This window comes from Physeter macrocephalus, unplaced genomic scaffold (genome assembly GCF_002837175.3).
Source record: "Physeter macrocephalus isolate SW-GA unplaced genomic scaffold, ASM283717v5 random_14, whole genome shotgun sequence".
NCBI classification, from domain to species: domain Eukaryota; kingdom Metazoa; phylum Chordata; class Mammalia; order Artiodactyla; family Physeteridae; genus Physeter; species Physeter macrocephalus.
Window position 1 is genome coordinate 14,993 of NW_021145300.1, and position 20,870 is coordinate 35,862.

Sequence of the window (20,870 nt, forward strand, 5' to 3'; positions counted from 1 at the left end):
CCACTGGACTGCCTGGGAAGTCCCTATATTTAACTTTATAAGAAAATATAAATGCTCCCCATCCTCACCAGTATTTGTATCCTCAGGTTTTGTTTTGGTTTTTAACCTATTCTAATAGGTATGTGATAGTTATTGTATTGTGGTTTCAATTAGCATCTCCCTAATGAATAAGATTCAGAGTTTTTAATGTCACTCTGGCCTGGACTGGGGCTGGGTGATTTGTAGGGGTGGACTTGATTTTTTTTTTTTTTAACGCCAAATAAAGGTACTATTCATTTGTTATCTTGAAGTGATTAGAAAAGCCATGGAGCCTGTCCAAGATTTCATCCAGGGCAGGGAAAACCCACCTCTGGAGCAAGGACAGAGCTATCCTGTCCAGTCTGCTCATTCAGTGACATGGTGACATCCCTGTCTCCCTCCCCCCTACCTCCACACCTGTCCTACCCTGCCTTTGTGCCTAGACGGTGCACCCTTCATTTTTTACTCGTGGAGTTCCAGTTTAAGCTAAATGTCACCTCCTTTTGAAGCAGCTAGGATTTCTAGAAGCTTCCAGACACACCACACAAGACGATATTATTGAAAAAATGCAGCCTCTTTTGGGGCCATTTGCTTTTCTGGCTTTGTTCCTTACCAGTTATGTGACTTTGGACAACTTAACTGCTTTGAGCCTCAATTTCCCCTAGTGTAAAATGGGTATAATACCTATCTCAGAGGTAGGTTTTTGTTGTGTAAGAGATGTTGTTGTCACTATTATTATTATTATTAATTTGCCTCTGTCAAAGCCTCACTGGGCTGAACCATGGCTAATTCGTTCCTTGTTTCTCTCCCTAGCTAATTGCTCTTAAAGGGCAGACCCTGTTACTTAAACCCCCTCTGCCCCCGCCCCTGACACAGTGTTGGTAAATACTAGTCCCTCAACCTATTTGTTGAAATGGATGAACCTAAAAGGGTTCTCAGGGAAGGCAGGTGGCCAGATAGGAGTTGTGGGACTCGGAGGGACCTCTCGCTCTCATTAGACCGCGGAGCTGCTTTCTTGGAGCAGGGGCACTGAATCAGGGCTTCTCTTCCACAGAACGGAAGGCTGAGGGCTTGTGACTGCAATAACAGCGGGGCCGTCTGGACATGTGGGTTTGACAGGTCAGAAAAAGGGGAACTAAAAGAGAGGAGGCTCAGAATGCGAGTACAGGGACTGACAAGGAAGAAACTGGAGAGGGCTGGCTTTGAAAGTGTGGGCCCAGTGATGGCGTGGGGACCAAAGGTGAGGATGGGGGCAGGGGACGGGAGGCCGGGAGGGTTGCGGGCCCTGGGGGCTGGGTGGAAATGGGAGACACCGAGGGGGGATAACGCTGCCACGCAGAAGAAAGGGCGCAGAGGCAACCGGTCCGGCTGGGAAGGACCCGGGGAGTGGGGCAGCAGTGGATCGGAGGGGCAGACCCCGGGAGCCGGGAATGGGCGGCGCGGGGAACGGCAGGTGCGGGGGGCGGAGCCCGGAGAGGAGGAGCCAGGAGGGGGCGGGGTCGACGCCAGGCGAGCGGGCGGGGTGCGCCGGTCCGCTCCTGCGAGAGCAGCTGGGCCCGCGGAGCTGGAGCTGGATACCGAGCCGGGGCCCGGGCGGGAGTCGGGGCCAGGGCCGGGCCGGAGCGGGCTCCAGCGATATGGGGTCGGCCGACTCCAAGCTGAACTTCCGAAAGGCGGTGATCCAGCTCACCACCAAGACGCAGGTGCGCCCGGGGCCCCGGCCTCCCCACCCACCTGCCGGGCTGGGGGCTGGGCAGGGCTGGGGGGCTGCAAGAACTTGGCTTGCCGGGAGATAGGGGGACCAGATGGCCAGGAAGGTGACGCTGAGGCCAGGGCCGGAGCGAGACCCCTTGGCCTGCATCCCAGGGCTCCATCCCCTAGCCCCCACCCCCGGCCTTCTCTCCCGGGAACATCCCTTTTCCCGCAGCTGCTGCTGCCACCGTAGGCTGACGTGTGCCTACTCTCCAAGCCGGCGTCGCCGCTGTCCGCCCCTCTGTCCACCCCCTTCCAAGCCCCTCCAGCCTCGCATCTCCAGCCTTCCCCCCAAGAAACACCTCCCTGCTCTCCTCCCTGCCCCTCGGTGCCCGCGGGTCCCGGAGGCACAGACCCGGCTGACTCAATGCAAACAAAGCCGGCCGGCGCCCTCCCGGATCCGCGAAACAGCTGGTGCTCGGCAGCGGCCTCGCTGGGCCCAGGTCCCTGGGCCAGGGAAGGCCCAGGTCTTGCTGGGAACACGCAGAGTGGCGGGCAGCGCTGCAGCCTGGCAAGGGGACCTGCTCCCAGGTCTATGGAATCCAGGTTCCCAGCTGGGGACCACTGCTCCAGGGGGCTCCCCCTTTGAGGCCCAGCGGTGGGGTTGGCTGGGTTTGCAGGTACCCTCTGTTCTCTGGGTCAGGGCTAAGAACTGTCCAGGCTGCCCTTGATACCTGAGGGTGTCTTTCACCCTAGGCCATGCTTGCACACTCCCCTGAGTCCACAAGTGGCACAGAGGCCACCTCCTTGCCCCCAGCACAAGAACCTGGCCCCAGCAAGGCTTCTTCCCTGCCCACCCCTCTCTCCTCACTCTGAGCCAGGCTGCTCTGGCCACAGAGATGCCCAGCTCTCACTGCTCTGATCCCCCGCTTTCAAGGGAGTCAGGACCTGCTGCCATCTGGGACTTTCCTCCTACCCCTGCCCCCAGGGCTCTCTCTGGCTCTAGGCAATTAGAGTGGGTTCAGGGGAGCCATTTCCCCACAGCCAGCTGGTCACAGCTCCAGAGGCCAGACCTCTGGTCCCACACTCTCTCGATCCCACAAGAGAAAGGTCAGGAGCCCGGCAAACAGCCGGAGCCTCTGGAGAGTCCAGCCCCAGCTGAGAGGCGTTTGATAGAAACCAGGCCTTGTTTCTAGCCACTTCCTCCATGGCTCCTGGTTATTTCTGGCGCTTGGCTTTCTTGGCATGGGGCTGCTAGATCTGAGGGTGGCAGGTGGGCCAGCCTCTCAGTGCGGGGCCGTAGGGAGAGGAAGGGAGGGAGGCCTCCATGTTTACCTACCTGCTGGGGGGGAAAACACCTTGTTGGAGGAACGAGGTATGGGCTGTAGCCTCAGCAGCCAGGGTCCTTTGCCAGGCCAGCAGGGCCGCGTCCCAAAGGATCTACGTGGACAAGATTCCTACATGCTCCAGTCCCCTCCCCAAAATGCAGTGTGCCTCCATCTTTCCCTGGCTGTGGCCCTGTGACAGGGCTGACTGAGATGGTGCTGTCTCGTTTCCCATTTGGGGACAGTGAGTTGGCTTGGGACAGGACTGGAGCCAGAGACCAGCCTGGGTCTCCCTCTGGAGGGCCCTGGGCCCTGTAGGTGGGAGGGAGCCTGGGCTGCCTGGAGGGAGAGACCCTCAGGAATGAGGCCACCTGCCCTGTGTAGTGACCTGGCTCGGGCAGCTCAAGAGTCGGGACCAGATCCCAGATGGTGTTTCCAGACCTTGCCACTCGGTGTCCCCAAGGAGATTCAGGCCAGCTGTGTCCACAAGGTGTCCTCCTGTCCCAGGCCCTCAGAGGCTGTGCTGTGAACACAGGTTTTTGTTCTGGGCAGCAGACAAACCGACCAGGCACCTTTTCCCGTGGCCTGGGCCGGAGCTGCCACCGCTCGGCCTTCCCTGCCTTCCTGCGCTGCATCCTGTTTTCTTCCTGCCTCGGGTTAGGCCTGACCCCGGTCCTGAGGGCCGGCAGCTTTGGCTGTGTTTCCGGAGCCTTTCCTGGTGTGGGTGGGGCCCTGGAGGGGGCACATTCCTGGACCTGGGACCCTCTCCTAGATCCTGTCCATTTGGAGGTTGTTTGCCGTAGGTCAGATGATACCGGGTGGGTCCATGTTTACATGTGTGCACACGTACCTGTGTGTGTGAACGCCGTTGTGACACAGTCCTCCGGTACAGGTCACCCTTAGCAGGCTAGAGCACTGCTGGTCCTTCCCTTCTCCCCGCCACCAGAGAGGTTCAAAAGATGCAGCTGGTCCCCCAGGCTGGCGGGGGCTTAGGCCTGAGCAGGTCCTGGTAAAGCTATGCTAAGAATATCTGGCTTCCCACCAGGGTAGCTCAGTGCCCCCGGCAGCATGGGCCTGTCCACCTCCAGCAAAGAAACTGGCTTGGATTTTAGAAGCTTCCTTGCGTTGGGTGGAGCCCAGCTGGGGTAACTGAGGCAGGGGCAAAGCCATGTCCCCCCTCCAACAAAAGTTCCAGTGACCCTGGCAGTACCTGTAGCATCAGGTTAGCCTGGTATGGTCAGGTAATGGTCACCAAACTAAAGTGTCTGAGCCACAGCTGGGACCAGGTGGGGAGGCCCAAGTTGGGGATGGGGGAGGTGGAAGTCTTCACTCCTGAAGTTCAAGGCCAGCTCCCAGAGCTGGGACTTTCCTCTGCTCCAGGTCTGGGCTGCCCTGGGGCCTCCCAAGCTCCCTCCTAAGGCTCTCTCCTCATTTTGAATTCAATCCCCAGGTGACTTTTACCTGATGAACTAGGTCAGAGGTCAACTCCACTTGATGAGTGTCTGCCCCTTTAAGGGGGTAGTGGCTACGTGGGAGGTGGGGAAGGTGGCTTCCCAGAGGTGTTCCCAGATGGTGGGGGGCTCTGCACGGTTTCTGGGATGTTCCTTCCCCACTCCCACCCCGGCCACCCACACGGGGGTGTGCTTCCCCTGGATCCCAGTGAGTGTCAGAGAGCTGTCTGGACTGAGGGCGTGAGGGCCAGCAAACCCCAGCCCCAGGGACCCTCCTTTGGCCTTTGTTCCTCTCCGCCAGCTAACTCGCTCTACCAGTTCTGGGACTGAGCACGTCCTGGTGCCAGGCCTGCCCTGAAGGCCATGGCCACATGCCGCCCTGTACCTCCGAGGGGGGCATTGTTTGGGGGGGCGGGCTAGGGTAAACCTGGACCTAGGGGAGGCTTGTGGCCAGGCCTGAGTCTGGGCGGCCCCACTGGCTCTCAGCTCTGCCCCGTGACGGGGCTGAAGGGATCTCTCTCTAGGACTAATCACAGCCTTTGGCTGGACAGATATTGGCTGAGCGTCTGCCGAGTGCCTCGAGTGCATGGTCGGGAGAAGGGCTGACGGACTAGTGGGGCCTCCGGGCAGGCCCACCCAGACCTGTTGGGGACTGTGATGAGTGACTGAGGGGGCTTCCAAGGTGGGAGGGAGCCCGCTGGTCCAAGCTCTGGGAGACTTCTTGGAAGAAGCGGCTTTGGAGAACAGAATTATTTTTTAACAAGATTCATATTTTTTTCTGACGGTAAGACTGATGCATATTGCATGCGGATTTGTGGCGGGGTAGCAGGGCCCCATTATCAGCCCTTTCAGAGAAGGCAAAAGTCTAGGTTGATCGGAGCAACCCAGAAGATCTCTTGCAGGAAGTGCTATGCAGAAGGGTAAGAGTGTCTCGGAGGCCCCTCAAACAGATGAACATTCAAAAGGAAAAAAACAGTAATACGTGCGCTTACAGAAAAATATAAAGAAAACAATAACCACCCCATGAGATAATTGCTGTTGACATTCTGTCGTTTTCTTCGAGGCTTTTATGCCTGTATAATTTAACACAAAATTGTGATCATCCTATAGTTAGTTTTATATCTTGCCTTTTTCACATAACATTGTACTGTGAGCATATTCCATTCATTCATATTCTTTGCAGATGTGATTCCGATGGCTGTGTAATATTCCGCCGTATGCGGGTGCCTTAACTGTTCAAGCATTTCCCCAGTTGTTGGTTATTTAGGTTGATTCCAACTTTTCACTGTTATCACCTCTTCAGTAAGCATCCCCATGCCTGCACTTCTCAGATCATTCCCTTAGGGAAGATTTCTAGAAGTGGAGTTCATGATTCAGATTGGTTGTCTGTATGACTGACTGTATAACTTCAAAGGCATACGTGTGTTGAAGGCATGTTGCCTTGATAGGACCGGTGGGACTTTGGGCTGTGTTAGACGGGGCGGGCGTGCTGAGAAGAGGGGACAGTCTGAGCAAAGGCAAAGAGAAAATATGGGAGGTTGTGTTGTTGGGATAGTAAATACAGGTGTGTGTGCACACATACCTGTGCACACTTGTGTATGGACATGTGTCCATGTATGTGTACGTGCACGTGTGTGGCTTGTATGTGTGTTTAGGTGTGATCTTGGCTGGCTCTCCGGCCGAGGTCTGGACCCTGCAGGCAGTGGGGAGCCCTAAAGATTTTTGTTGAGGGAACAATGCCTTTGGTGCTGTGTTTTGAATGCGTGTTGGGGGCAGCGTGGAGGCAGGATTGAGCGGGTGAATTTGGAAGTGGGGCCCCGGCAAGAGTGGCCTGAACTGCAGCACAGGTGGTGGATACTGAGAGGAGCAGGTGTTGCCAGAGAGCCGTGGGATGACTCCTTTAGATTTGGCATCTGTTGGCTATACCAGCAGAGGGTGGAGGCTGGGGCCGAGGGCGCAGCCTGGGTGAGTGGAAATGAGCATATGTCCCCTCTGTCTTCTTCCTAGGGGGAGGGGCACAGCCTGGCTCTGGTCCCTGGGCGCTTGACTTAGGGGTGTGGCCTGGGGAGGCCCCCAGGTGGGGAGGGCCTGTCAGAGGGGGATGGTGAGTTACTCAGGGTCACACAGTCCCTCAGGGACTGGGCTGGGCTTTGGCTACTGGATTCAGTGTCCGGCTGGCCCCTGACCGTATGTGTCAAGTGTTCCGAGCCTGCCTGTGCCAGCCGGGGCTCACGGTGGCTGAAGGATGTCTCCCGTGTGGGAAGGCTCCTGGCACCAGCAGGGATGGAGTAGGGGGCTTCCCTTTCGGGGGCTCCCTTGGCTACAGGGTGGGCAAACTGTGGACCTGCTGGCAAGAGACCGTGCAGCTCTGGACACTGCATCTCCCCACAGCCCGTGGAAGCCACTGATGACGCCTTTTGGGACCAGTTCTGGGCGGACACGGCCACCTCGGTGCAGGATGTCTTTGCACTGGTGCCGGCAGCGGAGATCCGGGCAGTGCGAGAGGAGTCGCCCTCCAACCTGGCCACCCTGTGCTACAAGGTGAAGGGTGCCTGGGCCCTCGCTGCCACTCCCACCTGAGCCATTTCCCACCCTCCCAGGGAGGCTGGAGCTGGCCCAGCCCTGTGGTCCAAGAGGGCAGGCACCCAGGAAATCCTCCACCCAGGTTGGAGTGGTCCCAAGTCTTCACCCACTTCTCCCCCTGGCTGGGCTCTGGGGGAAGTGGCAGTGCCACCTGTGAGGGCTGCCTGTGGGTGACACTTTCCATAGGTCAGCTCATGTAGCTCACCTGTGCAGTTGGTACCGTCAGTGTCGCCATTTTACAGATGAGGAAACTGAGGGCCAGGTGGCTGGTCCCTTAGCAAGGTCTCAGCCAGTGAGTGGTGGGCTGGGTCTCGCTCCCAGGATGCTCTAGGCTGCTCCCTGGCCCACGTCCCATCCTCCTGGGCTGGCTGACCCCGTCTGGAGAGGCGGTCCGGTAGGGTGGCCCCACTGTCTCTCCCCCTCTGAAGCCTGGGGTGCCCAGCCTGACGCCAAGTGCCAGGGCCCCGCTCCCCACCCTGCCAGCGTGCCTCTCTGCCCATCCTCGCAGGCTGTTGAGAAGCTGGTGCAGGGAGCCGAGAGCGGCTGCCATTCGGAGAAGGAGAAGCAGATTGCCCTGAACTGCAGCCGGCTGCTCACCCGCGTGCTGCCCTACATCTTTGAGGACCCTGACTGGAGGGGCTTCTTCTGGTCCACAGTGCCCGGGGCCGGGCGAGGAGCGGTCTGTGGACCTGGCCGGGGCTGGGCGGGAGGTGGAGTTGTGGTGACAGGGAAGGAACCCCTTCAGGGCCGGCCACATCCCCCCAGACCTCTTCTGGGGTTTGGGAAGGGCAGACGTGGGGGCAGTGCCGGTGCTGCTGACGAGGGGGGCCAGCTCTTCCTCCTTGAGCCCTCGCTTTCTCTCCCATGGGGGTCTCTGCCTCCACAGCTGGGCAGAGGTGGGGGCAGGGCAGCTGGGCCCTCCCGCCGCTGCCCCACCCCCTCCCCGGCTTTCTGTCCAAGCAGCTGGCAGGGGGGTGGGGAGGTGGGCAGTGATTCCCAGCAGGGCTGAGGCTCTAGAGTTGAGGGGACTCACCTGTCCCCTCCCAGTCGGTGGGGAGGCCTCCTCGCTGGTACCAGCCCCGCTCCGCACTCTGTCCCGCTCCTGCCCTGGGAGGTTTGGGGTGATTAGGGGTCTACTTCCTCTTCCTCCACCCCTCTGCCGGCGAGTGTCTGCCTGGGCCCAGACCCCGTCCTCCTCGCATCCCCCCTCCAAGTCCTGGGGCCCCCTCTCCTTAGCCAGCTACGACCGAGGGGGCCTATAGGCGCTGTGTCCCAAGCAGGGAGAGGACGACGATGAGAACGCCCGGCCCCTGGCCGAGTCCCTGCTTCTGGCCATCGCTGACCTGCTCTTCTGCCCGGATTTCACCGTCCAGAGCCACCGGAGGAGCACCGTGGTGAGAGCCCCCCAATCCCTGCCCGCCGGGCCGAGGAGGGCTCTGGTCCCAGGTTGGGGCCGGTTGAAATTCCCTTGGGCAGGGGCTGCTCCAGGCAGCCTGGGCCGCCTGGCACGCATGGTCCCGGGGAGGGGGGGGGTGGCTGGCACGGCTGGACGGGAGCCAGCCGGTGCCCGGCCCTGCCCCCTGCATCCAGGCGGTCGGGCACAAGCACCCATTGTCTTCGCCTGGGCCGTGGGTGGAGGAGCGGGGCTTACACACAGGAGCCCTGGCCCTCTCACTGCCCGTGGACCCGTGGACTGCACCTTGACTCTTCTCCGTCCCCCACTCCCACGCACCACCAGGGGCACCTGATTCCGTTCTGCTCCCTCCCTGTCTCTCTCTCCCTGTCTCAAACTGGATTGAGCAAGTACCAGACTGAAGGAAAAGGAGCTTTCAAGAGGTTGAGAACATTCATTTCTTCCCGTGTGCATTAGCACCTGGGGCATTTTGAGGGTCTGTCTTTAGGAGAATATGAGGGTCTCTGCCCCCGAGGATAGCGGGGGGCTTGGGTTGGCCTGATCTCTCCCTGACCCTGTCCCCAGGACTCGGCGGAGGACATCCACTCTCTGGACAGCTGTGAATACATCTGGGAGGCTGGTGTGGGCTTTGCTCACTCCCCCCAGCCCAACTACAACCACGACATGAACCGGTGAGCTTGCTCAGGATGCAGCTGGACCCCAGGCCTGGCCCCCTGCACAGTTCAGAGAGGGAACCACGCGTGGGGTCTTCCAAGGAGACCCTGCCCGCTCGTGACCCAACTTCAGCCTCACAGGGATAAAATGGAGTCATTTCTTTTCATGGACCTGAGCTGGGGCTGGGCAGGGTGGGCGCGCCCTCCTGCAGGAGGACTGCTGTCCTCAGGTACTGAACCCTCTCCCTCTATCCTCCCTGCCCAAGGATGGAGCTGCTGAAACTGCTGCTGATATGCTTCTCTGAGGCCATGTACGTGCCCCCAGCTCCAGACAGCAGCAGCATCAATCCGTGGGTGCAGTTTTTTTGTTCCACAGAGAACAGGTGAGGGGCCTCTGGCCTTTCTTTCCATTTCTCCTCCTCTTGGTTCCAGGCAGCCCAGCGCTGAGGCCGTTTGCCAGCCCTGTGAGTCTCATTTGAGGGGATGTGCTGCCCCCTCGTGGTGATGACCTATAAGAACAGTCACACCTTACGCCAGCTCCCTCCCATGTCCCATTGGGGGGCCCTGGATGACCCACGCCTGGGTCCTCCATCTAGATCCCTGCTGTCCAGTAGAAATATAATGTGAACCACACATGCAACTTAAACATTTCTAGTAGCGACCTTTAAAAATAGAAAAGAAATAGGTGAAATTAATTTTAATAATGTATTTCATTTAACCCAATAGATCTGAAATATTAGCAGTTAACATGTAATCACTATACAAAATTATTGAAATGTTTTTGCATTCCCTTTTCATAGTAAGTTTGCAAAATCAAGTGTTTAGTTTACATTCACAGCACATCTCACTTCAGACCAGCCCCATTTTAAGCTCTCCATAGCTACATGTAGCTTGTATTGGGCAGTGCAGTTTATTTTATTTTATTTTTATTGGCCGCACTGCGGGGCTCGCGGGATCTTAGTTCCCCAACCAGGGATTGAATCCGGGCCCTCGGCAGTGAAAGCACCGAGTCCTAACCACTGGGCCGCCAGGGAATTCCCTGGGCAGTGCAGTTTATTCAGTGGGTGGAGAGGGGGCGTGATAAATACCCTGAAGGGTGGGGAAGCCCCGCCCACATGGGGGCACTTGTGGGCAGTGGGGGGCATAGGAGCACATGGAGGTGTCCCATGGCTGGATTGAGTATTTAGAGCAGGTACGCATGCTCCAGCTGTGCAGCTCCAGCTGTGCCCAGGGCTGTGCTGGCTGCACAGGGGTTAGTGCCCCTCAGTGTCATGGTTCACCCTCTTCCAGACCCTGATTCCCACATGGCAGGCCTCATCCTTCAGGTTTTGCTGGCTGCCTGCCCCTTTCCCCCACCCCCGCCCCCAACTCCCAGAAGGAGGGAGAACCCAGGTGACTCTCTCCACCGGGCACAGTCAAAAGCTGGCCAGAGTTTTCTTTCTCACCAGCCTTATGGGGCAAATGGCCACCTTTGCCACTTGATTAACCTTCTTGGGTCTCAGTTTCCTCATCTGTAAGATGAGGAGCTTGACCTCTGACGTCTTACAAATCTCTGAACGGAGTCATTCTGTGCTCTGGGAGCTGGGGGATGGGGCACAGGCTTTGCCTCCCAAGGGGAAGCCCGCCTTCCCTGTGGGCCCTGCAGCCCTTGTCTGAAGCCCCAAGGAAGGGTACCTGCCCCTCAAAAACGTCAGGGGCATGTCCTTTATACATTTGCCCAACCCTGTAGATCATACAGCGTCTAAGAGTGAAGCCTGGGGACTTCCCTGGCGGTCCAGTGGTTAGGACTCAGTGCTTTCACTGCCGAGGGCCCAGGTTCGATCCCTGATCGGGGAACTAAGATCCCACAAGCTGTGGCGTGACCAAAAAAAAAAAAAAAAAAGAGTGAATCCTGATGTAAGCTGTGGACTTTGGGTGAAAATGATATGTCGATGTAGGGTCTACAGTTGTAACAAGTGTACCACCTTGGTGGGGGATGTCGATAGTGGGGAAGACTGCACGTGCTGGGGCAGAGGGTACACGGGAAATCTCTGTGCCTGCCTCTCAGTTTTGCTGTGACCCTAAAACTGCTCTAAAAAAGTATTTAAAAAAATAATTAAAGGGCTTCCCTGGTGGCGCAGTGGTTAAGAATCCGCCTGCCAATGCAAGGGACACGGGTTCGAGCCCTGGTCCGGGAAGATCCCACATGCCGCGGAGCAACTAAGCGCATGCGTCACAACTCCTGAGCCTGCGCTCTAGAGCCCGCGAGCCACAACTACTGAAGCCCGCGCGCCTAGGGTCCGTGCTCCGCAACAAGAGAAGCCACGACAATGAGAAGCCCGCGCGCAGCAACGAAGACCCAACACAGCCACAAATAAATAAATAATAAATAAATTTTAAAATTAATTTAAAAAAACCAATAGGCTTCAACCCCTGGGGGTGAAAATCTAAGGGGTGTGGGCACTCTATCCTACAAAGAGCCCCTCAGGACTGGCCATCCCACTCTTGGTAATAAATTCCTTCTGGCCTTGGCCCAGCCTGGCCTGGGTCCCAGATGCAGGCAAGGATGAGGGGGGCGGGGTCTCTCCTCCTTGGGAAGGGATGAACTCCTGGTTCTTCTCCCTGGTCCGAAGATGGGGGCCTGGCACTGAAATCCTTGTGGAACGAGGGGCCTGGCCTGGCTGACCCTCCCACCTGGCCACGGCTGGGGGCGGAGGGAGGGCTGGGCTGGTGGGTGGTGTCTCTGAAGCCCCGCCCCTCCTCTCCTGCCACAGACACGCCCTGCCCCTCTTCACCTCCCTCCTCAACACCGTGTGTGCCTATGACCCTGTGGGCTACGGGATCCCCTACAACCACCTGCTCTTCTCTGACTACCGGGAACCCCTGGTGGAGGAAGCTGCTCAAGTGCTCATTGTCACCTTGGACCATGACGGCGCCACCCCCACCGTGGACGGTACCACCACAGGCACAGCCATGGATGATGCGGATGTAAGGACGGGAGAGGGAGGGCAGCCAGCCCTGCCAGGCTGTGGGCGGGTGGCACCCCCTCTAGCGGAGCTGGGCAAGGGATATCCAGTGGGCGCCTCGTGGGGGTATCTGGGGTCAGAGCGGGTACTGCTGCACTGCCTAGGCCTGGGGTAGGGGGGCAGGGGGGGGAAGGCACCTGCTCACCCCAGGCTCCGCCCTCCGCAGCCTCCAGGGCCCGAGAATCTGTTTGTGAACTACCTGTCCCGCATCCATCGCGAGGAGGTGAGTCCAACGATGCTCTCGCTCTTGTGGGTTCTTGATGCGCCCTCCACAAAGGTTGTGGCCTTGCAGGGTGTGAGGGGATGCAGATGAGACGGGGGTGGGGAGAGTCCTGACCCCTACATGAAGGAACCACGGTCCCCGTGGACTCAGGCCACCACAGGTGAAGTAGTGATGGCAGGACCGCGAGGGTCTTGAGACTCAGAAAAGGGCTGATGGCCTCAACTGGGTTAGGGTAGCCGGGAAGACTTCCAGGAGGAGGTGGCTCTGATGTCAGGTTTGGTGGGGGAATGACAGTGGACGGACAGGCCAGTCAGACCTGAGTTCCTGTGTCTTGTGACCTTGGGGGAGGTTCTTGTGCTCCCAGAGCTCTAACCCCTGCAGCTGTGACATGGGGACAGTAACTGTGCCCTTGCCTTGTAGTGAGGATTAGTTGAGAGCACAGTCCAGCAGGCAGCAGGTGCTCAGTGAATGACAGCTCTTTGAGGATAGAATGCTCCTCACGTGTCACAGGGCGATGGGGAGGGGTGGAAGGATGTCACCTGTCAGCGAGGAGTCCAGGTGGGCAGGAGTCCAGTGTGCATGTGAGGAGGTCACTAGGAGCAGGTGGGGAGCCTGTGATCTGGCGGAGGGGCAGGGTGCTCTCTATAGACCTGCCCTGGACCCAGCTTCTGAGGGGCTGCCCCCAGGACAGCTGTTGATGACACTGGCATCTGGGCCCCTCCGGCTCTAGAGGTGGGATCAGGCCCTGGGGGGCTCGGAGCCATTTGTGGGAGGCCTGGCCAGGAAGTCTGGATTATCGGGAGCCGGACTGGACAGGCCCCTGCCCTTCCCCCACCCAGGACTTCCAGTTCATCCTCAAGGGCATAGCCCGGCTGCTCTCCAACCCCCTGCTCCAGACCTACCTGCCCAACTCCACCAAGAAGATCCAGTTCCACCAGGAGTTGCTGGTCCTCTTCTGGAAGCTCTGCGACTTCAACAAGGTGGGCCGGCCTCGGGGGCCCAGGCTGGCGGGCAGTGGTCTGCCTCAGGGATGGGGACAGCGTCTGGGGAGGCTCCCAGGAGAGGGAGAGGGTGGGGCAGAGCTGCCCCTCCCCCTGACTCTGCCCGTCTGTCTCCGCCTCCCCCCCAGAAATTCCTCTTCTTTGTGCTGAAGAGCAGTGATGTGCTGGATATCCTGGTGCCTGTCCTCTTCTTCCTCAACGATGCCCGAGCAGATCAGTGTAAGGCTGGGGTGGGCTGAGGATCCCTGGGGGGTTCCTCGCGGACGGGCCGTTTCGGCCGGTCTGTCCTGCCTCCCAGCAGCTCAGGCCTGGTGCCCCGACCTCCCGGGAAGGGCTTCTCCCTTTACCCCCAAGATGGGTCCCCACCCAGCGTGGTGACCCCTCCCACGCCACGTGCCGCAGCTCGGGTGGGCCTGATGCACATCGGCGTCTTCATCCTGCTGCTTCTGAGCGGCGAACGGAACTTCGGGGTGCGGCTGAACAAGCCCTACTCGGTGCGCGTGCCCATGGACATCCCGGTCTTCACCGGCACCCACGCCGACCTGCTCATTGTGGTGAGGGAGCTCCCGCCGGGACCTGGGGCTGTGCTGTAACGTCCCCTCGGCTGAGTCTGGAGGCGGCAGGGACCCCATGGCTGCGCCTCTGCCTCCCCGCACAGGTTTTCCACAAGATCATCACCAGCGGGCACCAGCGGCTGCAGCCCCTCTTCGATTGTCTGCTCACCATCGTCGTCAACGGTAGGGGGGCCCAGAGCCCGCCTTCCCCAGGCTCACCACCAGGGGGCGCCAGGCCACAGGCTGACCTGCCGCTGGCTCCCTGGTTCAAACCGCCCGGGTACAATGGGAGTATGAGGGCAGCCAAGTATGTACATGTTCTGGTCAGTTTTCTAGTAGCCACATTAAAAAGGAAGAAGGAAAGAAAGAGAGGTGACAGTAATTTTAGTATCTATTTAATTTAATCTGTTGTATCCAAAATACCATCATCTCAATATGTAACCGGCATACAAAATTATTGAGATGTTCTACATTCGTTTTTGAATCCAGTCTTCCAAATCTTGTGTGTGTTTCATGCGTGCAGCACACATCCATTAGGACTACGTTTCTAGCACTTAACGGCCACATGTGGCTTGCGGCTGAGGTATTGGACTGCGCAGGTTTGGATGAGGACCCCGCCCACAAGCAAGGGCTGTAGATGGCTCCCTCCGAGCTGGGAGGGGGCTGGGGCTGACAGGGGCGCTGGACCCAGCAAGGTCGGGGCCCAGGGCTGGGGCGGCATGTCTTCCTCGTGGCTGCTTTTTGGAGAGGAAGGTCCTGAATGGGAGGGGCTGACTTCTCTGTGGTCCGGTTTGGACTCCAGGGTGGGTGGGATGTTGTAGGGCCTCGGTGACCTCTAGCTGCACCGTTGGACCGTGAGTTCTGGGGCCAGAACCTCACCTTCCATCACTGCCTCCACCCCACAGATCTTCACTGAGAATGCGTTAGCGAACAAGATAGCCACCAACCCTGCCCCATCCTGAGAGAGAAAGACACAGGGCAAGGAAGCACACAGATCAATCTGTGACTTCAAGCCGTGTGCAGCCTCGCATTTCCGACTCCCCCTTCACAGGCTGTGCACAAAATCTCTCTCTAATTATGTGTGGAATATCAGCTTGATATTTTATTAAAATTTTTTTAAATAATATTTTTAGTCTTTGGCTGCACTGTGCAGCTTGCGGGATCTTAGCTCCCTGACCAGGGGATCGAACCTGGGCCCCCTGCAGTGGAAGCTGGGAGTCCTAACCACTGGATCGCCAAGGAATTCCCAGCTTGATGTTCTAGAAAGAGTTAAAGATCCTGTGTTTGTAGCCCTGCCCAATCATTTTGTAACTGGAGAACTTTGGACAAGTTTATGAGCCTCTCTGAGCCTCAGTTTCCTCATCTGTAAAATGGGGATGGTCTCCTCTCTGTCCACCTCCCTCTCAGACGCGGGGAGGAGTGGGGGAGATGGAGTGTGTGAGTGGCTTTGTAAACGGCGCGGCTGTCCACAGGGGAGGGGCCAGGGTGGAGCCCTGGGGCTCTGCAGGAGGCATGGCCAGTGTGGCCTTAGCCTGTGGCGCTTGGTCTTCCTGACTTTTCGGGGGACTTCACAGGCAGGGGGCAGGGAGGGTGTGGGAGCAGGAGCATCGTGTCCCACCCAGGCCCAGGATGTGCTGGGGTGGTTGGTGGGGGCCCCAGGAGTGAGCCGACCCCTCCCCTGCAGTGTCCCCCTACCTCAAGAGCCTGTCCATGGTGGCCGCCAACAAGCTGCTGCACCTGCTGGAGGCCTTCTCCACCACCTGGTTCCTCTTCTCTGCCGCCCAGAACCACCACCTGGTCTTCTTCCTCCTGGAGGTCTTTAACAACATCATCCAGTACCAGTTTGACGGTGAGGCACCGGTCCAAGCCCCTGGCCTGGCCTCGGGGGCAGGAACCAGCGTGGGCAGTGGGCGAGGACACCTCCCCATCTGAGGAGGGCACAGCCCTCCACCCCCCTGTTTGTTTGTCCAGCGTGCATTTATCGAGCACCTACTGCATACCAAACCCTGTGCCAGGTGCAGGGGATTCACTGGGGAACAAAGCAGAGTGCTCCCTGCCCCGTGGAGCTCACAGCTGGGGAGGGGCCACGGAGGGGGACTTCAAACAGATGGTCACCCAGACAAACAGGCCATCTTAAATCTGTCGAGAGGGAAGTGCAGAGTGGCATGGTCCTGCTGGGTGTCACAGACGCTGGGCTGCCTGGTGTCAGTGAGGGCCTTGCCACTTAGCTCGGTGACTGTGTGCACATAACCTCTTTGAGCCTCAGTTTCTTCATCTGTAAGATGGTCATAACGATAATTCCCAGAGTCTCCATCTCAGAGGGTGTTGAGAAGATTAAGTAAAATAATCCCAAAAAAGCACTTAGCACTTGCCTGGTGAACTAAATATCAGCAGTTATTATTTCCCAAATAAGTAATATTTGCACTGGTCTATGAGGGATGAATGGGGGTGGGGAGGGGTAGAAAAACATGGGGGGAGCATAATATATGCAGAGGCCCTGGGGTGAGATGTGTTGAAGTGGAAGCAGAGCAGGGTGGTGAGAGGCAGGGACCAGAGTGGTGGATGGGGCATTGAAGGCCCAGAAAGCGTCTTTTATCTCCCTGGGAGCCAAGGGCGTTCAGCGTGGGCGACGGAGCACCGGCACACGCCATATCGTCCTTCTTCCCGGTGACCTGACTTGGGGGACAGTCAAAATATTGAACAGCTGGCTTGGTGGGACACTGACACGCTGGGCCCGCCCCACTCTGGCGGCTGTTACCCCTTAGTGCTGGGAGGTGAGAGGGTCCGGAAGGTACCAGGGAGGGGCAGGGGCGGAGCTCAGCCCAGAGGCTCTTTTCCCGAAAGGTGGCATCCCGGTGTAGCCTCAGACCACGTATGCTGCCCGACGCCAGCCCTGCCCGGCTCCCTCTCTTCTGTGCCCTGTGCTGTACTGGGGTAGACACCCTCCTGTCCTCCAGACTCCCCCTCCCAGGAAGACACCCAGGTGAAGGGGGTGGCAAGGGGGCCTCCCTGAGACACGCTTCCTCCCCACAGGCAACTCCAACCTGGTCTACGCCATCATCCGAAAGCGCAGCGTCTTCCACCAGCTGGCCAACCTGCCCACTGACCCGCCCGCCATCCACAAGGCGCTGCAGCGGCGCCGCCGGGCGCCCGAGGCCTTGTCCCGCACCAGCTCACAGGAGGGCGTCTCCATGGAGGGCTCCCACCCCGCTGCCCCCGCCGAGCCGGGCACCCTCAAGGCCAGCCTGGTGGCCACCCCAGGTCTGGTGCTGGCGAGGGGCAGGGTGCCGTGCAGAGTGGCGGCAAGGGTGGGGGTGGAGGTACGGGGGGCCCGGGAGGGGCAGCTTGGTGGGGGGACCGGGCCTCGGGGCTGCGCGTGGGGAGATCAGGCACAGCATCTGTGAAGCGGGGGGAAGTTGGAGACTCTCGGGGCCGGCCCCAGGCAGAGGCTTTCTAGGAGGAGCACTGTGGCAGGAGTCCTCACCGCTCCCCACCCCCCACCCCCCCCCAGGCATTGAGAAGCTGACGGAGAAGTCCCAGGTGTCAGAGGATGGCACCTTGCGGTCCCTGGAGCCTGCACCCCAGCAGAACTCGGCAGAGGGCAGCCCAGCCTCGGAGGTAGGTGCGGGGGGCTCCTGGCAGGGCTGGGGGGCGAGGCTGGGCTTTCCCTTTCTCCCTGGCGTCCGAGGTGTAGGCCGGGCCAGAGCACTCTGCAGCAGAGGGGCAGGTGCCCAGGGCATCAGGACTGGCACTGATGGCTCTCTGGGGATGGGGGGGCCTTTCACATCACAGACCCCTCCCTTGTTTATTGGTCACGGGCTCAATCCCTTGGCCTTGAGACACCTCATCCATCAGCCTTATCTAGGCTGGGCTGGCCTTTACCCGGTCTGCTCAGTCAGCTCCTGGCCCTAAACCTGTCACTGGGCTGGGCAGGCTCGGGCAGGGCGTGGGGCCCAGGGCAAAGGTGCTGGGCTGGGCTATCCCCTCCTTTGGGAGTGAGCCCCCTCCCTGCAACATGGGCCAATGGGGAGACCTCATTGCCCTCCCGGTTCCAGACTGGGAGGAACTGGGAAGAGGAGCTGCCCTCCCCCCCCACAACGCCCCCCCCGCCCCCCGCACCCCCTCCCCACATCCCTCTCTCTTATTCCTTCCTGGGGACCAGGAGCCCAGCCAGGCGTGGCGGGAGCAGCGGCGACCGTCCAGCGCATCAGCCGGTGGGCAGTGGAGCCCGACGTCGGAGTGGGTGAGGGTGGGACCGATGGCACAGGGTGCGGGGGGTGGTCCGGGGCTCCTGGCCCTGGGAACAGCGCAGGAGAGGCTTGGATGGGAATGGGTCCAAACCCAAGGACTGGCCCGGGTGGGGTTAGGGGTCAGTCCTGTCTCATGACCTTGGCCTCTCTGTCTTGGCTTCCTCTGTCTACACTGTCCCAGAGTTTGTTCCCCAGCGGGGTTAAGCTTCAGTTGTCCACAGCCCTTTCTTAGCAAATCACCCTTTCCAGCTTCCTTCGCCGAATCACTTGCCCACTGCCTTATATGATTCCTGAGTTCACCACTAGTTGCATTTGCACGGGGATAATAAATGTCCCTACTTCATCACGCCATTGTGAGGATCAAAGGGGATACTTTCTGGGGCTTCCCCGGTGGCGCAGTGGTCGGGAGTCCGCCTGCCGATGCAGGGGACGCGGGTTCGCGCCCCGGTCCGGGAAGATCCCACGTGCCGCGGAGCGGCTGGGCCCGTGAGCCGTGGCCGCTGAGCCTGCGCGTCCGGAGCCCGTGCTCCGCAACGGGAGAGGCCACAACAGTGAGAGGCCCGCGTACCACACACACACACACACAAAACAAAAACAAAGGGGATGCTTTCTGGCACATAGTACATGCTCAGCGAGAGGCCCCAGCTCTTCCCATGAATAGCAGTCACTGTGTACGGGCACCGCGCTGTGCCAGGCCCTTGCTGTGATGAGCGGGGATGGCTTTTGCCTTGGGGAGTCCATGGTTTCAGGTCGGGGGTCAAGCCTGTGCCACAGCCTCTGGGGGCCGTTCTGCCAGCCCAGGAACCCCAGTCCCTCCCGCAGGTCCTCTCCTGGAGGTCGAAGCTGCCGCTGCAAACCATCATGAGGCTGCTTCAGGTGCTGGTTCCCCAGGTGGAAAAGATCTGCATTGACAGGTGAGGCTGGGGGCGGGCTGGGCGGCTGGGCTCCGAGGGGCATCCCAGGCTGCGCTGGGGGTGTGGCCGGAGCATGGGCCTCGGGGGTCCAGGGTGAGCCCTCTGCTTCCCTTGGCCCTCAGAGTGGGCACATTGGAGACCCTCCTCTCCCTGGCAGGGGCCTGACGGACGAGTCGGAGATCCTGCGGTTCCTGCAACACGGCACCCTGGTGGGGCTGCTGCCCGTGCCCCACCCCATCCTCATCCGCAAGTACCAGGCCAACTCGGGCACGGCCATGTGGTTCCGCACCTACATGTGGGGCGTCATCTATCTGAGGTGGGCCCCTTGGGAGTGGGGCAGTTACCGGCCTGGGTGGGTCTGGCATCCACCCGAGGGTCAGCTCAGTGGGGCTGTGCCCCACCGGGGTAGTGGGGTTAATGTCAAGACAGTCAACCAGGGTGGTCTTGTCTGGTGGAGGGTGGGCACCCACTTCCCCAGGGGAAGGGGGCAGAGAACATCAGGCTGGGAGGACGACAGCCTCGTTCCTCCCCAGTCTTTCCTGCAAGGCCTCCCGGCACCTGGGTGACAGCCCACTCCCTCTGCAGGAACGTGGACCCACCCGTCTGGTACGACACAGACGTGAAGCTGTTTGAGATCCAGCGGGTGTGAAGATGGAAGCCTGCAAGGGGCAGGGACCAGGGGAAGGCGGGGACCCTGGTCCCCCGATGTCCCCCCCGACCCACCATTCTGAGCTTGAAATTACCCCGGTCAGGGCTGGGGGCTTGGGTGGCTGTGTCCTGAGTGGTAGACCCCGCAGGCCCCTTGTGGCTGGGACGGTGGGGACCCGGCCTGCCCCCTGCCTCCAGGCTGGACGGAGAGGAACCTTCTGTCTCCAGGGCTGCAGCCCTCCACCAGGGGCCCACCTCACTCTGGCTCCCCTTCGGGACCCGTTTCTGTGCTGACCCCCAGTGCCCGCCTGGCTCCTGAGCTGTGCAGCCCTGGAGGCCACCAGGTCGCTGTGCCCTAGTGGGCTGCCCAGAGGGAGTCTTGGGTGGCCCCTTGAGGCACCTGGGCAGGGTGAGGGGAGCCTCTCCAAGCCTCCTAACCTGAAACCGCCTGGTCCAGGCCCGGCTCGCTGCCAGGACCCCGGGAGGAAGGAGGGTGACCGGGCTGCTTGTGGAGGAGGCTGGGGGCTGACAGACACCGAAAGCCAGACGAGGGGACCTTGTGCATTTTAGGGATTTGGAGTGGGGTGTCGAGGGCCTCCTGCTGTATTCTTCTGGCTCAATGAACATAGCCTGGCTGGCTCTTATACGGGAATGGGGGCGGGGGGACAGCTGATCAGTCCTCCCCGCCCCTGCCCACCACCTGATGACTTGCCGGTAGGGGGGCCAGGGTACCAACGCCCCAGTCTCCTGATTCTGTCTTCTTGGTCTCCCTCACCCCACCTGTGTCAGTACAATCTTTGCTCTGTACAATCGGCCTCTTTACACAATAAAACCCCCTCTCCGTGCCCTGCCTCTCTGTGCTTGGAGGGGAGGGGGTCAGGCCATGGCTCTTGTTTTCAGGGAATCTGGGGACTCTGCCTCCCAGAATCAGGCCCCAGAGGGCCCTCGGTGCGCACCTGGGAACCAACGTTTGTCATTTTCTTGGGTGGGGAAGCGGAGGGTTGGACGCCCCAGGCTGTGGCCCCGCCGAGAGAACGAGCCCATGCAGGAGAGGCCAGGGGCCTGCCTCCCAGCCTCCTGCACGGCCCCCAGGCAGCCACTGAGACAGCGCTGGGGGTGCAGCACCCAGCTGCCAGGGG

At 59.8% G+C, this 20,870-nt stretch overlaps 1 protein-coding gene across 3 annotated transcripts; it reads left to right on the forward strand.

The window, feature by feature from the left end:
* The first annotated feature begins 1,537 nt into the window (after window positions 1–1,537).
* On the forward strand, window positions 1,538–20,603 carry HID1 (HID1 domain containing). Of its 3 annotated transcripts, none has more exons than XM_024130362.3 (19): window positions 1,538–1,721; window positions 6,878–7,027; window positions 7,578–7,748; window positions 8,350–8,463; window positions 9,048–9,154; window positions 9,403–9,519; window positions 11,890–12,103; window positions 12,308–12,364; window positions 13,204–13,344; window positions 13,494–13,584; window positions 13,768–13,919; window positions 14,024–14,102; window positions 15,604–15,768; window positions 16,953–17,180; window positions 17,431–17,537; window positions 18,082–18,162; window positions 18,992–19,083; window positions 19,241–19,399; window positions 19,669–20,603. In XM_024130362.3, the coding sequence occupies exons 1-19, from the start codon at window positions 1,656–1,658 to the stop codon at window positions 19,730–19,732; spliced, it is 2,355 nt and encodes a 784-aa protein (XP_023986130.1). In that variant the 5' UTR covers window positions 1,538–1,655; the 3' UTR covers window positions 19,733–20,603. The 3 variants fall into 3 exon arrangements, with proteins under 3 accessions (XP_023986130.1, XP_028339065.1, XP_028339066.1); XM_028483264.2 differs by having other exon boundaries at window positions 8,350–8,460; XM_028483265.2 differs by lacking the exons at window positions 18,992–19,083; window positions 19,241–19,399; window positions 19,669–20,603 and adding an exon at window positions 18,419–18,979 and having other exon boundaries at window positions 18,082–18,133.
* The last annotated feature ends 267 nt before the right edge of the window (window positions 20,604–20,870 follow it).

What these genes read in the sequence shown, in the direction of transcription:
- HID1 (XM_024130362.3), top strand. Translation starts at nt 1,656, where the DNA reads ATGGGGTCGGCCGACTCCAAGCTGAACTTCCGAAAGGCGGTGATCCAG. An exon ending in TTTTGTTCCACAGAGAACAG is followed by an intron (nt 9,520 to 11,889) that starts GTGAGGGGCCTC and finishes CTCCTGCCACAG; the next exon opens with ACACGCCCTGCCCCTCTTCA. An exon ending in GCTCACCATCGTCGTCAACG is followed by an intron (nt 14,103 to 15,603) that starts GTAGGGGGGCCC and finishes CCTCCCCTGCAG; the next exon opens with TGTCCCCCTACCTCAAGAGC.